The sequence below is a fragment of the Ammospiza caudacuta genome, chromosome 2 (genome assembly GCF_027887145.1).
Source record: "Ammospiza caudacuta isolate bAmmCau1 chromosome 2, bAmmCau1.pri, whole genome shotgun sequence".
Lineage (NCBI taxonomy): Eukaryota > Metazoa > Chordata > Aves > Passeriformes > Passerellidae > Ammospiza > Ammospiza caudacuta.
In genome coordinates, this window is record NC_080594.1 from 112745116 (window position 1) to 112760125 (window position 15010).

Here is a 15010-nt window from a genome sequence, read left to right on the forward strand (position 1 = left end):
TGTTTCATAAAAAGATAAATATTATGATGTCTGAGAGGAATGAGCAAAGGTTTTACCAAAAGGACTGTGAACTTCAAGAAATTGTAACACAGAGTGGGATCAAACAGATTTGTAAAACTCTCTTCTCCAAATCCTAACTTGCCATGTCGTCCATCTCCAAAAGTAAACATCAGGCCATTCTCTGCATGTGGGAATAAAAAGGATGTTAAAACAAAGATTCAATAGAAAACCAGGACAGAACCATCATAAAGTAACAGGCTATGAAAGTAAGAAATATTTCCCTTCCCAAAGCAAAATCTGAACAATTATTTTTAGATCTTCAACAGATGAATATTATTAAAAAATATGCATGTTTTCAGACAAAGTACTGTCTGAGATGTTGGTCTAGACAATTTGTAAAAAAACCCACACCAACTAATAATAATAAAATTTAAACTATACAGAAAAACAATGGCTTCTAAACAAGAATATTTGTTAGCAAGGCATAATTAGGAGGTTATAATTGCCCAAGAGATCCAGAGTTATGCATGGCATGGCTGTGAGTCAGAAATTCCTGTTGAAGTCACCTTTCTCACTGGCTCATTTCACCCTTAGAACCAGTAATGGATATGTCTGCTCATTGTATAAGGAAAGCTTTTACAGCATAATAGAGAGTTCTAGAAGTGGTTCCAGAATTTTGCACTCCCATACCTGCTATCACAGCAGTGTGGTTTTCCCCACATGCAATGTTGCAAATTTTATGCCTCTTCAAGTGTTTCACAGGCTTTGGTACTGAACTTTCAAACACAAAAGTTCCATGTCCCAGTTGCCCATACTGTCCAAGTCCAAAAGTGTAAACATCTGTCTCTGAAAATATACAGACAAAGTTAACATCAAATATGCTGATACATATATTATTTATACACGTATTTATTTATTATATAATTATATAATGTATTATACTATTATATTATTTGTTATATTATTTATTATATAACTATATTATTTATAAATAATTATATGTAGTATATAATTTATACATATATTTATATAATAGCCTAAATTCTATTCTCCAGATGGAATGACATAAACATCATTCAAAAAAATGTTTAATCAATTAAAAATGTGACAACTAGTCAATTAATTTATCAATTATTAACATACAACAAAATTTAAAAACAGGAATTGAAGCACTGAAGTATACAAAGAAAAGAATTGTAAATGGTTCAATGTGTGATATGTTTTTTAACATCAGTGCAAAACAATCCATGGATCATATGTACACAAAACAAAAATTTAAAAATTGTATGGGAACTTACATACTGCAATAAATTAAAGACTAAATGTTTATACATTTATATGCATTTTCACAATAGCCTTATTTTAATTACTCATTAGCTCCATGAACACTGTATGGCCCTAAATACAACAGACAAGACCTCATAATTTGTATGTGAGAAGAGACTGCAACAGTAAGAGAATTGGTTTCAGTATTCTGCTCAGCTACCAAATCAGTCCTGCAATAAATACAGAGAACACTATAATTGTGCTATCTTGTGACAGAATAATCATCTTTCCACATTTATATTTTGTCTGTTTAATGGACTGTGTGTGCCAGGAAAAAGAATGAGAGCTTCTCCAAAGCAATAAAGATTCCTGGTGTGTCCACCCTTGGCACTCCATGACTACAGGGGAAGATTGTGAAGCTTGGAAATCTTGATGAGGTCATGCTTGAACTGAGAAGTTCTTTGGGAAAAAAAGGAGAAGTTTTCCTAGAATTTCATTTCCTGCCTGTTTTTCTTTTGCGTGTAGGCAACAAAGGAAAAGTGAGAGAATTCCTACTCAAAGCACTTGAAAAATTATTATGAAAAAATGAAAAAGATTATGAATTGACAAAAAATATTCTATGTTAAGTTAAAAGAACTTTCCAACTTCAAAGGAACTGTGATGAAATAGTATCACTACATATGGAAATGTTCTTTCTAGGAAAGTATTTTCATTTCTGTTCCTTATAAATTGTTCCATAATAAGATGTCATGAATTCACACCATAAACAAAAAAAAGCACAATGGTCTCAAATTTTTTATAAATTGTAGACAAAAAGTATTGAGCAAATCTGGTTTATTTTACTAAATGTAATGGTAAAGCTCCCTCTGCTGGAAATTTTAGTGCAAGACAGTAAAACCTTCTTGGGAGCTTTATAAAGTAAAAGAAGTAGCAAGAATTTTCCTATAATATTTAGACTTCCTGCATAATAATCAAGAAACTACATCTGAAAGCTCCTGAAAGACAGGAGCTTTCTCTAAGCAAACAAAAGTCTCGTCTTTATTTTAGTAAACTGTTTTCTCAGGATGACTGATTCAAAAAATTCTGTTTAGAAGTACTTAATTTCTTTAAACAATTCTTTGTAAACTGGCAGATATTTTAACTACATGGCTTTATCTGATTAACATAATTACTTTGAATGAACTAAAAGTTTTTTTTTTTTCTTTAATCCTAGCATCAAACATGCAAAGTCTTCTGCATTTTTGTTGAGAGGGAGATGTTCTCAAATGTTAACTTTAAAAGTGCAGGGAATTTTTTCTTTCCTGTGTTTCTACTGAAAATGAGGAAAAAGGCCAATCCCAAGCCAGGTTAGAGTGCCTTTATATGATGAAGAATTTCTTCTGCTGCCCTTATGGACCAGTGGCACCTAAATGTGCTCATCCTAAATTTGCTTTTTAGTGAATTATCAGGGTAGAGGAAGAAAAAAACCTTGCACCTTTCTTAAATGATTCACCACTCTGGTGCAGAAGTGGGGTCACACCTCACTAACAACCCCCTTCAGTAGAAATGAGGTATTTCCTCCCATCTGTCCTTATAAACGCATGGAAAGAGGAGAGTATGGAAAAGCAACCTCACACACTTGATAAAATGGCAGGGGTGAATTTCATCATTCTGAGCACAGCAGCGGCCCAGGAGAGGGCCCTTGAAGGATAAAGAGAAATGGTTGCAGAGGATGCACAGAAGACAATGGCTTTGCTGTTCCAAGTGACCTCCAGCACCTGAGTGCTGGAAGAGCTGCTTCTTTACTTCCTAGTCCTCTTTTTGGAAGAAAGGGGATATTTCCCTGTAGCTGTGCTATCTTCCATCTTTGCAGGCATCTTTTGTAATCTCTGTGATCATTTGCACTATCAATAAAACACTCCTAGGCAAAAAGCTTTATAGCTTCCATATTATTTTTTACAACATGCCATTTGCTGACAGAACTGTAGGGGCTCAAAGAATGTTTTTCAGAATCATGCATTCCCTGCTATGTATCTAAGGCTACAGATGAAGCTAAAAATCCACAGAACTAAAAAGGTAGCAGACAGGTAAGCTTATATCATAGTAACATAGAATGGTTTGGGTTAGAAGAGACATTAAAGATTATCTGGCTCCAACATCATGCAATGGGCAGGGATACTTTCCATTAGACCAGGTTGCTCTCATCCAGCCTGGCCTTGAACACAGGGATGGGACATCCACAACTTCTCTGGGCAACCTGTGCCAGGGCCTCAACACTCTCACAGTAAAGAATTTATTCCTAATAACCAACCTAAACCTGCTCTCTGTCAATTTGAAGCCATTCCCCCTTGTCCTATCAGTCCAGGCTCTTGTAAATAATCCCTCTCTATTATTTCTTGTAGGCTCTGTTCAAGTACTGGAAGGCTGGAAGCCATTAGATCAGCCCAGAACCTTCTCTTTTCCAGGCAGAACAACCCCAGTTCTCTCAGCCTTTCCTCACAGGGGAGGTGCTGCATCCCTCTAATCATCCTGATGGCCTGTCCAAATTCAATCCCCTTGAACATCACCATTATTCTTATTATTTTTACTATGACTATTATTCCAATGAACTATTCACTCTCACAATAGCTTTATTTTTAAACAGCTTATGCTGAAAAATGTTACTGTAAAAAAATCAACTGTCAACACAATGTTCATTAATTCAGAATTAGTAGCTGGATTTGGGGATTTCAGTATAAATAGTATACAGACTTAAGAACAGTTTGAAAAATCTAATAATCCTATATGGTATGAATTGTGAGTTCTGACAGGAAAAGGTAGAGTTTTTTCATCCTTTTTGTCCCCTTTCAAAAGGGTGCCTTGGCTTTCTTTTCTTTTTAAAAGACCTTGAAACAGAAGATGAAAAATCCAACATTTTACATATTAACGCATTAATGTTCTTATGTCAAACATTTTATTCTCCAAGGTCTGCTTCACTTTTTCCTTTGAAGAGCTATCTTTGCTTTCCTTCCTTTCAGAGAATGAAAGGAAGTAATATATCCTTCTATAGAAAAAATTATTCCCAGAGGATCTGTCCTCATCGGAAAAAACTGCAAGAGATTAAGGCCACTCCAAATAATCTGTTTCTTCTTTTCCAATTTCTAGATTCAGATTCATTATTTTTCTACCTTTTAAAACACCTTATTGAAAAAAGCACACAAATTGGGATTGCTGCTCACCCATATTTAATTTGAAAGTGATGACACCAACAGCTTTCATTTGCAGCAGGAAGTACCTGCAGGCATTGGGGGAACCTGGTGCAATTCTCAGTCTCTGAGTGAATGAATCTGAGATGAGGACAGGATCTTCTCAGACTCGCTGACAGACTGCCATGAAGTGAAAAGCTTTGTGCTATCAAGATTTTGCATGATAGAATTTTTAAATGCAATTCTGCTTATTTTCTAGAACAATTGCAAATATTAAAGGCAGAGGTAACAATAGAGTTTGTAAAGATGATGGTTTCCAATACCATACTCAATATTTCTAAAACTAATCTTTTAAAAATTGGGCTTTTCCTTAAATTATTGCTCTTGACAATTTAATTCTTATTTTCTGGGAAAAAATAATTGAGTTTCTCATTTTAGAATTTCAGAGGAAAAAAACCCAAAGAATTATTTTAATATATGCTTTCTACCTTTTACTCTGATGCTTGTAGAGATTCCAAGCAGTACCTTTACTTAAAAACCCAGATAACAGTGGTTCTCACCACACAAAATTGCCAATACTATAGACAACAGTCACAAAAAAAAAAAACCAAAAACATATGAAGTGCTTTGGAATAGACTAATTACACATGAAAGTCAGGAAGAAACTTTCCGTATACTCTCTAAGATAACTGAATTATGCTTTCTTATAATTTGATAAACTCTAAATAGAAATGATGTTGAGAAATGAGCCAAGATGAGCAAGAGTTTTTCCATAGGACATTTTCTCTTGTGTTTTTGCTATGTCAAATGAGATAGATGAATCAAGGGAATATTCAATAGTCACACAGTCAATTCTCATTTCCTGAGACTGAAATGTCACATCCTGAAAGGATGAGAACCACACCAGTACATATTGTGTTAATAAAGGCAAGCAGCACCCATTTTCATGGAGGATGACACTTGAAATTCAGAGTTTCTTCAAAATTGTATTACTTTCTTAATTTATGAAAATGAGCTTAAAAGAAGTGTAAATTTCTGCCCCTCTTTGAAGATATCTCATCAGAATTCTCTGTTTCTGGTCACACCACTTCACCTCAAGATGTAATTTAGGACCAATTTCAAGTGAAGTTTCTGGTGCAAAGCCATTAATGTAAGTATGTCACAGTCTCTTAAAATTTTTAGTACCTGTATCTACCTCTTTTCACAACTTTTTGCTCAAATTTTGCTGTGAGTCAGAAAATGTTCTCTGTGTTAACACTTCTGACGAAGTATCTTTCATTTGATACAACATCGCCACTATTCTCTACTGTTTCACTCAAAGTGTCTTAGTCAGAAGTTCACATTTGTCACTTTTTTAATAACAGCTGAATCACATTAAAAAACATCTATTTGATTTTTCACTCTTATCACAACTATTAATCTTCAGGAAATGTATTTTGTTGGAGGATATAGTTTTCCTCTTTTTTATGACTCAACTAGGTCCTCTGGCACTCAACACTTTGATCATCAACTGCCAGCTCAGCCAGCACTGAATTTCTTACTTATTCTAACAAAGAATTTATTTTCATAAGCAAGCAAATCTTACATATATGCATATTTATTACAGTATGTTTTTCACTGCATTTTTCTATGGCATTTATATTTCCCTCTTTGTTCTAGCTCTAGTACAGATTTCACTACAATGATGATGGCATCCAGGTCTGTACCTTTCTTCTAAATCTCTATAACAGTCATTGGTTATAATGATTATTTTTATCACATGAAACACCATAAAATCAAAATATCTACTGGTTGAATTCAGATTTATGGTTAAAAAAATAATCAATGATGATAATCAAATTCTTTCTACAAAACTTCACTTTATAACTCATAAAATAATGCTATGATTTATGCATTTGTTGGTCCCAAATTTATGGCCATTTTCTCACTAATAATGATAATCTGATTTCACATAAATAAATTTATTTTGTGACACAGAATGGCCAAGTTCATCCTGTCAGGGTAAGACTGTATCTTGGTGGAAGAAGGGAGACAAAGGCATTGAAATGTAGACAAATGTTTATATTCCTTCCTGAATTAGCTACTGCTATTTCCTCTTTATAGTTTTCCCAAAGGAATTTTAAACTAGCCAGAATCCTGCAGCTTGACTCACTACATAATCTTTCCCAGCATTTCACTTCCCCTTTTACTCTTTCCAATGGCTTGCAGCACAACACCACTCACAATATCCCTCAGTTAGATTTTCAGTTTATATTTAGAAAGTTTGGCTACATAACCTTGAATGCACACCACAAGATTGTCAAGAGACAACCACAGAGAATACAGATTAGAATACAGATTTAAGGACTGGTATCTATATATCTAATATATATATCTTGGTTATATATCTAAATATATCTTGGTTTTGCAGCTTTTTTATTTTGGCAGAAGAAAAATCGTAAGCTATTCAGTTTTACACATATTATATTCATTACAAGCTAAAGCTGCTATTTTTTGAACTATCTTCAGGCAAAGTCAAACTTACCTTTCCTGCTTCTACACCACTCTAGGTCAGGATAGGATTTGTGGAAAGAAATGGCTGGCACTGCTTTGCATGAATGCCTTGGAAAAGCTCAGTCACCACTGGCAGACAACCATTTAACAGTTCAGTAACACACAGCATTTTCCAAGTACTATATATGTGGCCCTGTGAATTAATATGTAACATTTGTATTTGCTGATTTTCATAACCTGCACAATATGTCAAATGTCTGTACTGGTTTCATATTTATGCTAAAGATTCTGCTCAAAGGCACAAGCAAATTCTGTATCACAATAAGAGATATTTAATCCATTCAGGCATGCAGTAGATAGTGAAGCTACTTGAAAAGTGACTTCCTACATACCTTCCTAAATATTCAAGAGCATTTAAATTTACTACAGAATGGAAGCTTTCCTCTAGAATTTCCCTCTCACTGCAATAATAATTTCAAGCTCCTTAGAGGAAAAAAAACATCAATCATCTGTGTTGCACCAGGTGGTGCTGCCTTATTACAATTCCAGTAAAAAAGGCACTCAGCCTATGTAAAGTTCTCTTAAAATGTTATTTATTGGAGGTAAGACTATAAGGAAAAGAAGACAGGATGAATAACCTTCTGTCCCTTCAGAGGCTGGGAGTCCCGACCTATGTGGAATTGAAAAGGACCCCAGCACACTCTGCAGATCCTATCCATGGAAGGCTACCTCAGTTTGAGCTCTTACAGTATTTTCTTATACACAAAACCACTCTACACATCATTTATACTGATAACTTCAGCATTTTATACTGAATAAAAAGGACATTCACATTGCTGAAGTTCCAGATAAAGCAAGGACAGGCAAGTGGTGTCAACCAGGAGCTGTCTGTTAGCCCCTCCGTTAAAATCACCTGGCCAAGTCCATCCTGTAGCCAAGGGACATGGGCAGTGCAGCACAGGCCTGCCTTAGCTGGGTGGTGCATGGTTTTCTACCTGCTTGGTGTACAATGGCCCTCCAGCTAGGAACAGCATCCAGCACTTCAGTGGGATGTAAATTCTTTAGAGTGAATGGAGTTTAAATTACAGGGCTGTAAGAAGAGCCAGTTAAATTGCATACCTGTCAGCACCACAGTGTGTTCTCCACCACAAGCAACCTTATTAACCTTTTCCATAATTCCCAGTACAGGCTGTGGGACTCTATTGTTCTTCAGCTGTTCAGGGAATAATCCCAGTTTCCCATTCACAGCTTCTCCAAAAGTATAGAGCTCACCATCTCCTGTGAAAATACAGAACAAATTATGGTTTCTAGCACACACTCAGGAGCAAGAATGGGTTGTCAAGACTGCTGCAGACACAAATTATAAAGACAGAAAAATGCATGAACATTACAGTATACATATTTGTATAATGCCCAAACAGCTGTGAAAAGCACAGAATTCACAGAATTGACCAGGTTGGAAGAGACCTTCAAGATCATTGAGACCAACCCAGCCCTAACACCTCAACTAAACCCTGGCACCCAGTGCCACATTCAGTCTTTTTTTAAACACATCCAGGGATGGTGACTCCACCACCTCCCCAGGCAGACAATTCCAGAACTTTATTACCCTTTCTGTAAAAAACTTTTTCCTAATATCCAACCTATATTTACCTTGGCACAGCTCAAGACTGTGTCCTCTGGTTCTGTCAGTGCTGCCTGGAGAAAGAGACCAACCCCACCTGAGCACAGGCACCTTGGAGGGAGCTGTGGAGAGTGATAAGGTCACCCCTGAGTCTTCTTTTCTCCAGGTTAAACATCCCCAGCTCCCTCAGCTGTTCCTCACAGGGTTTCTGCTCCAAGCCCCTCACCCTCACTCTGCTTTGATGGGACACAAAGGTGCTAGATCTGAGTCCCTTACAAATTCCAAATCACATTATTTAGCCTGCAATGAATGTAGTCACAGGAAAAACAAAACCACGTGCATCCTGCTTCTGAAAGGTGGTAATTCCCTCTGTAATCAATATTTAAGTTAAATGACGAATTGCTTGTAAGAATCTGAACTGAAACAGAAAATAATTTTGTGTAGAATTTTGATGGAAAATCAACCCGCTCAAGCAGGGTTATCCTTAAGCACATGGCACAGGATTGTGTCCAGACATTTCTGGAATATCTCCAGTGAGGGAGGCTCCACACCATCTCTGGGTGTCTGTCCCAGTGCTCAGTCACTGCACAGTGAAGGAATTCTTCCTTGTGGTCAGGTGGAACTTCCTGGCCATCAGTTCCTGCCCATTTCTCCTGTCCCACTGCTGGGCACCATGGAGCAGAACCTGGTCCATGCCCTGACCCTCCCTGCAGACAGGGATGAGATTCCCCCTCAGCCTCATCTCCTCAAGGCTCTCTTACATTCTTCTACACCTCTTTTCTAAGAATTTTTTGCAGTCATTTCAATCTTTCTGTGCTTCTTAAGAACCAGCAAATTACCTCAGCTGCAAAAAGCACATTTCATTACATTTTAAACCTATGAACTTAAGCTTCTCTGTTCAGTTTGATTTCCTGTTTTAATTCTGATTTTGTTCTTATATCTATATGCAGAAATACTTTGCTGTTATTTGCATCAGCACCAATTTTCTGTTCTAAAACAGTGGCCCAATTAAAAAGATAAAAATCAACTGCAATGTGAGGTTTTCTGTAACCAAAACATTCTGCTGACAAAAAGAGATTTTAAGCATCCTAAGTGGAAAGAAAAAAAAAAGCAACAAAAAGAATCCTGTGTTTTTTGGAAGGTAAGTATTTTTTCAGTACTCTTAGATCAGCCATATATTTCTAAAAACAAGTTTAAAAAAACCCAAAAGCACTTGGGAGATAACTACTTGTGCAGTTCTCTTTGAAGAGACCAGCAGTTCTTCTTAAACACTATTGCACTGAAAAAATTAATCCAATCATTATCTAATTAAGAGGATTAGAGATTCAAATGGCCAAGCCTCCCAAACTCATCAAGTTTATTACATTTTTTCCACTTAATAATCCAGCTAACAAAGATAAACCCATTTACCAAAGCAATTTTTGAATACATTACACATCCCTTTTAGGCAAATAGTGGTCTAAAAACTATGAAAAATAGCAATCAAGCATGAACAGAACCCAGTCAAACCCAGATAAATTTTGAGTGCATCTGCATGCTGAGGACATGATGTACTGTGTGGAGTACACCTGAATTTTAAGGACACTCTGTTCACAACAAAACCTGGTTATTTAATTTGTTCCTCTCATATGAGTCACACTCTCACACGTTGAACTTTCCCTAATGTGATTTTCTGTATCACTAAACTTAAAATCAAAGGAGCACATCGAGAAAATGGACAAATGAATGGAAAATGTCCCTCAAAGGGAAATGTGCATTTGAGTGCATAGATAAGAGATCTGGCTGGTGGAAAATGAGGGACAAAAATGAGTGGACAAAAGACTTGGATAATTCTAACGTTTCTTGAATAAATTAAGAAGAAAAAGAAAAGAAATATCTATTAAAATCAAATTGGTTAAAACTGTCTCAAACACTGAAATTCAGAGCATGGTAGTATTTGTGGCATGAATGATTCTTAAACCAATCCTTAAAAATAATGACAAAATATATTTAAAAAAAGAATTCAAGGAACCTGCAAAACTCTTTATGAAAAGATATCTTCTCAGTAAGAATCTATCTTGACCTTGATTACAGTTACAATTCAGGCAGGGGAAACACCAGAAGGGGTCTAATATATTCAATTCCTTTCTGTCTCCACACATCTAATTCTGCTGTAGAAGCCAAGCAGTGGTGAGATACATCAGCTTTTCCTGCTCTCCATCTCCTGCAGTGGACAAATGAGCTGTACATGCTTGCCAAGCTTAATGCTTCCTGAAAAACTGTCCCCTCCTGAGTGTGTGATCAAAGGAGAGTCAAATAAAGATCTGTATAAGTGCTCAAAATTGTTGCTACACTCTCCCAACAGTTTATTTCTCTTGTTGATTTGCCTGAGGCAAAACCCTGACACTGGGACACAATGTCCAAAGCCTGCAAAAAGGAAGGAAAGAAAACACACTGAAAAAATCCTGAAGAGAGCTGGAAGCTACAGACTAAGAACTTCTTTTCAGTGGAACTCTTTGACAAGCGCAAAGGAGAGGGAAAGGGAGCAAACAATCATCTTTCAAATATGAACTGATTAATCAGACTACTTCCTAATTTGCATATGGAATTGAGTTAGCCATTGCCTGTGCATGTTCATAGTCTAAATTCCAGAAGGTGGGGTTTTTTGTTTAAAATATTCAAGATTTATTCTGTTCTTCTATTCTACAACCACTTTGGCATCAGTGGAGTCCACGTGTACATGGCAGAATACAGGTGACACATGTTCAGCATTTAATTGTCTGCAAAGAAAGCCTTCTAAAAGCAGAAGGAAGAAGGGTGACATCACTTTTTGGAACTATAAGAGGCATTGCTCTTGTCTTTATAGCAGTTAACCACCTTAAAGTTAAAAGTCTACTAAAAAAAAAGTCTAAAACCCAGCAATGTCAAAAAAAATAAGAACTTCATTTTAAAAGGAAAAAAAAAGCTGGCATCTATGCTTTACCACTTTTTTATCCAATACTCTCTTATTAATGAACATCCTGCCCTGGAGAGGGCACTCTGTGTCCACACTATGTTTCCTAGTGTCCTCATGAGCCACCTTTTAGTTTTAACCCAGATATGTCTGTGTTCCCAACAGGTTTTTCAGCCAGCACACACCTTATGTCAAACATAAACATATTAAGAAAGGGAGCCATATGGTGCCATGTTTATCAGTTCAGTCTGACAGCATCTACCAAGTTTGAAATCCTGCAAGTATGTTACACTATTAAAGAGAGTGTATTATTTCATGTTTAAAAATCAAAATGTGGTAATTCTACAGTATTGTAATAACTGGTAAGTAACACATCCTGTGACTATGGTATACTCAGAAAAAATGCATAAAGCTAATTTTTAAACACTGTGTAGATACACACTGACAGCAGTGCAACAGAAGATCGATTCTGCAAAAGTACTTGGATGCCCAATATTAAATTTTTATGGCAGCTGAAGTATCAGTCAAATAAAACTGATGGCAAGGGGACCAAGGAAAGTACTAAAAAAATTTATGCTTTCACCACGAACAAGACCACATGTGTGTCAGTAGCTTCAGTGACATAGACTGAATTCATGCAGGACTTGTAGATATTAAGGCTAAAAATTAAGATTTTCGACCTCATACTCAGGCCTGTTTAAGTAGTAATAGGTTCACCAACTCCTCATTTTTACAGGTGATAACCCGTTCATTCTTCCTATCAATATTTTAAGAAGCTCCATTTTTCTTAGCCAGGTACAACTCTAAGCCTTTTTTCTTATCCCCTTCCATCAAAAGTTTCCACTTCCTTAGGGCACTTGGCACACACTGTTCTCTCTTTAATCTCAGATGTTTCTCCTCAACCCTTCTACTAATAAGAACTTTTGTGACACCCTGCTGCACTCCTGGAACTTCAGCCCTTGGCTCAAAGGCAGAGATGCACACATTACTACTACATCCTTGAAGCAAGCATCTTTTTTTCCCCCATTTATTCTGAGTCCAGGAAGCTGTGTTTTTCCTAACAGATGCTGAGGTCCTGATCAGTCCCAGACACTTAATTCATTTACTGTAATAAAGCATTTGTAATAAAAAGTTGCACACTACCAGCCTAACACCTAATTAATATTTGTGCACTGTAGCAAGCTCTCATTCTGTTAACAGCATGTTCTCAGAGAGCAATAAAGATATTGTATGTGGAAAAGTAACATTTATCAAGTAATCTGGGAAAGGTATCTGATGGAATAGCTCCTGGGTACCCATTAAAAGCTTTACAATCAAAACTATTGATCCTTTGAAATCTTTAATTACTCTAAGGGGACCAAACAGTAAAGTTTAATAATGTAAATCTATATGGCTGAGAGGAATTCATAGCTGCTCATACATAATGCCATCAATACTGGCTGATCATTCATCCATACTGGCATTATTAAAAGGTGAGTGGAATCTTCACTTTGGAAACCAATGGAGAGCTGGGAAGAGAGAGGTGGAAAGCAATAGGGAGGTGGTTTGGTTTGGTTTGGTTTGGTTTGGTTTGGTTTGGTTTGGTTTGGTTTGGTTTGGAGATCAGGCAACAGCTCACTGCAGCATTGCTTCTCCTCTATCACATACTGCCAGTTTAAATTATTTCAAAACTTACATTTAAGACCAATAAACAAACTTGGACAACAATCTTTTACTTCTAACAAGATTAATTTTTCCTCATAAAATAGCATCTCAGTTCAATATTGGTATTTCTAGAGAAGATAAAGTTTATTGTTTGAGCACCAAAACAAGAAAAAACTCAAAAAAGTTGGATTTTTGAAACCATGGTTTTAATCCACAATATATGCAATAACCTTTATAAAAACAAACTGTAATAAGATACTTCATTATTTCTAATATTCTTTCACACAACAATGTGCAAATGCAGAAAATGAACTGCAAGTTTTTTCTCTACATAGGAGGCTTTCTGTCACGTGGCAGTTTTTAACAACTATAGAGTTTTAACAACTATATCAAGTTTCAAACAATATTTGAAAGCTATTGCCTTGTCTCCACTAACCTCTATTCCCATTCTCTCACCTGAAATCAAGGCAGAATGATAATATCCACAGGATACAAAGGAAACAGGTTTTCCAATATCCACTTTGCAGGGGACACTGACAGAGGCTTCACTGGCCAGGCCAATCTGCCCCTCTGAATTATCACCCCACACAAAGAGCTGCCCATCCTCTACAATGAAGACACAGATAGTTAATAGATTTAAAACAAAAACTAATAAAAGTTAATCTATTTATTGAAAAGTACTTCAGAAACTCTCTATATGATACTAGTGAATGTCATGATCTCAAGGATATAAATGATAATTTGGCTCAATGCAAAAAGGAATTGGAAATAAGAGGGTTTTTCCTAAGCTTTTCAAAAGTGACCCAGAACACTTACACATAACCAACATTAGGCCATAAAGACCAACAGAAAAAATACTGTGTAAAAAAACATTCCTTCAGATAGAGGAACACTGAGTGAGACAATTCAGTTGCCAGAGGTCAGTATGTAAATATTACAGTGAATTTAAGGTATCATCTCATTCCTAGGTGTAAGTCACCCCTTTCTCAGTCTTCCAAACTTATTTTCTGTTCTGACTTTGGTAGGCATCCCAATTATTCATGCTTTATCTTTCAGTTCTCCTCACAGGTAGTTATATTGACCAGCTTCATTCTCCTCTCCTTAAACTACAACAGTAGATGTTCCAGGTTTATTAAGACCAGCTTCTATTGAAACAAAGACCAATGGCAATAGTAAAAGAAAAAAAGAACTAAAAAAAAGGCGGTGAACAACATGAAAAGTCTGTAGATTCTTCTAGAAGATATAAAATCTTATAAACTCTTCTCTGTGTATGTATGTGTATTTCTTATTGGTGGTAAATAAGTTGTGAATAAAAAGTACCACCTACAGTACTACTGAGGTAGTGTTAGGAGTTAAAATAATTCAAAATTGTCCCAAAAATCAAAAAAACTCAGGAGAATATCAGCAATTGGCATAAAAAAACCCAAAAACCAAACAAGCAGGCTAGCATCTCTCTCAAGTTCTGAAATTACAGCCTCAATAACTTACCCTGAACAGGTACAGAAAAAACTGCTTTACAGCAAGACATGAAAAATTGCATTATAGGGTAATAAAGGACCACCCATCCAGTGACTGGAAGTATTGTAACTGTGCGGATTTCAGCATGTTGTGATGTAAAATTGGTACAATTCTGCCACCTGAGAAACAGGTGAGAGGCTCAGCCTCTCCCAGAATTAGTAAGGAATGACACAGCAGTGCAGCCTGAAGCAATGGACTGCAATAGCTGCAGTAACAGATGGAATTAAAGATACTTAGTCTTCATAGGATTCATGTTTTGCAGCTGCTTTCCCTGGAAATAAACTGAAGATTTTTTTTTTCCATTTTGAGGGTATTCATACCACTCCTCCTCTGTAAGTATTTCTCCTAAACTTTCACAAAAACTCTAAG

The 15010-nt window shown here is 36.3% G+C and overlaps 1 protein-coding gene across 1 annotated transcript in view; it reads right to left on the reverse strand.

Annotated features, from left to right (window-relative positions):
• RPGR (retinitis pigmentosa GTPase regulator) overlaps positions 1 to 15010 on the reverse strand; it is a 38109-nt gene that overhangs the window by 9515 nt on the left and 13584 nt on the right. The window contains exons 6-9 of the mRNA XM_058824690.1: positions 13580 to 13729; positions 8043 to 8201; positions 691 to 846; positions 57 to 181 (exon numbers count right to left, since the gene is read on the reverse strand). Coding sequence (XP_058680673.1) covers positions 57 to 181; positions 691 to 846; positions 8043 to 8201; positions 13580 to 13729 — 590 coding nt within the window. The remainder of the gene's footprint in view (positions 1 to 56; positions 182 to 690; positions 847 to 8042; positions 8202 to 13579; positions 13730 to 15010) is intronic.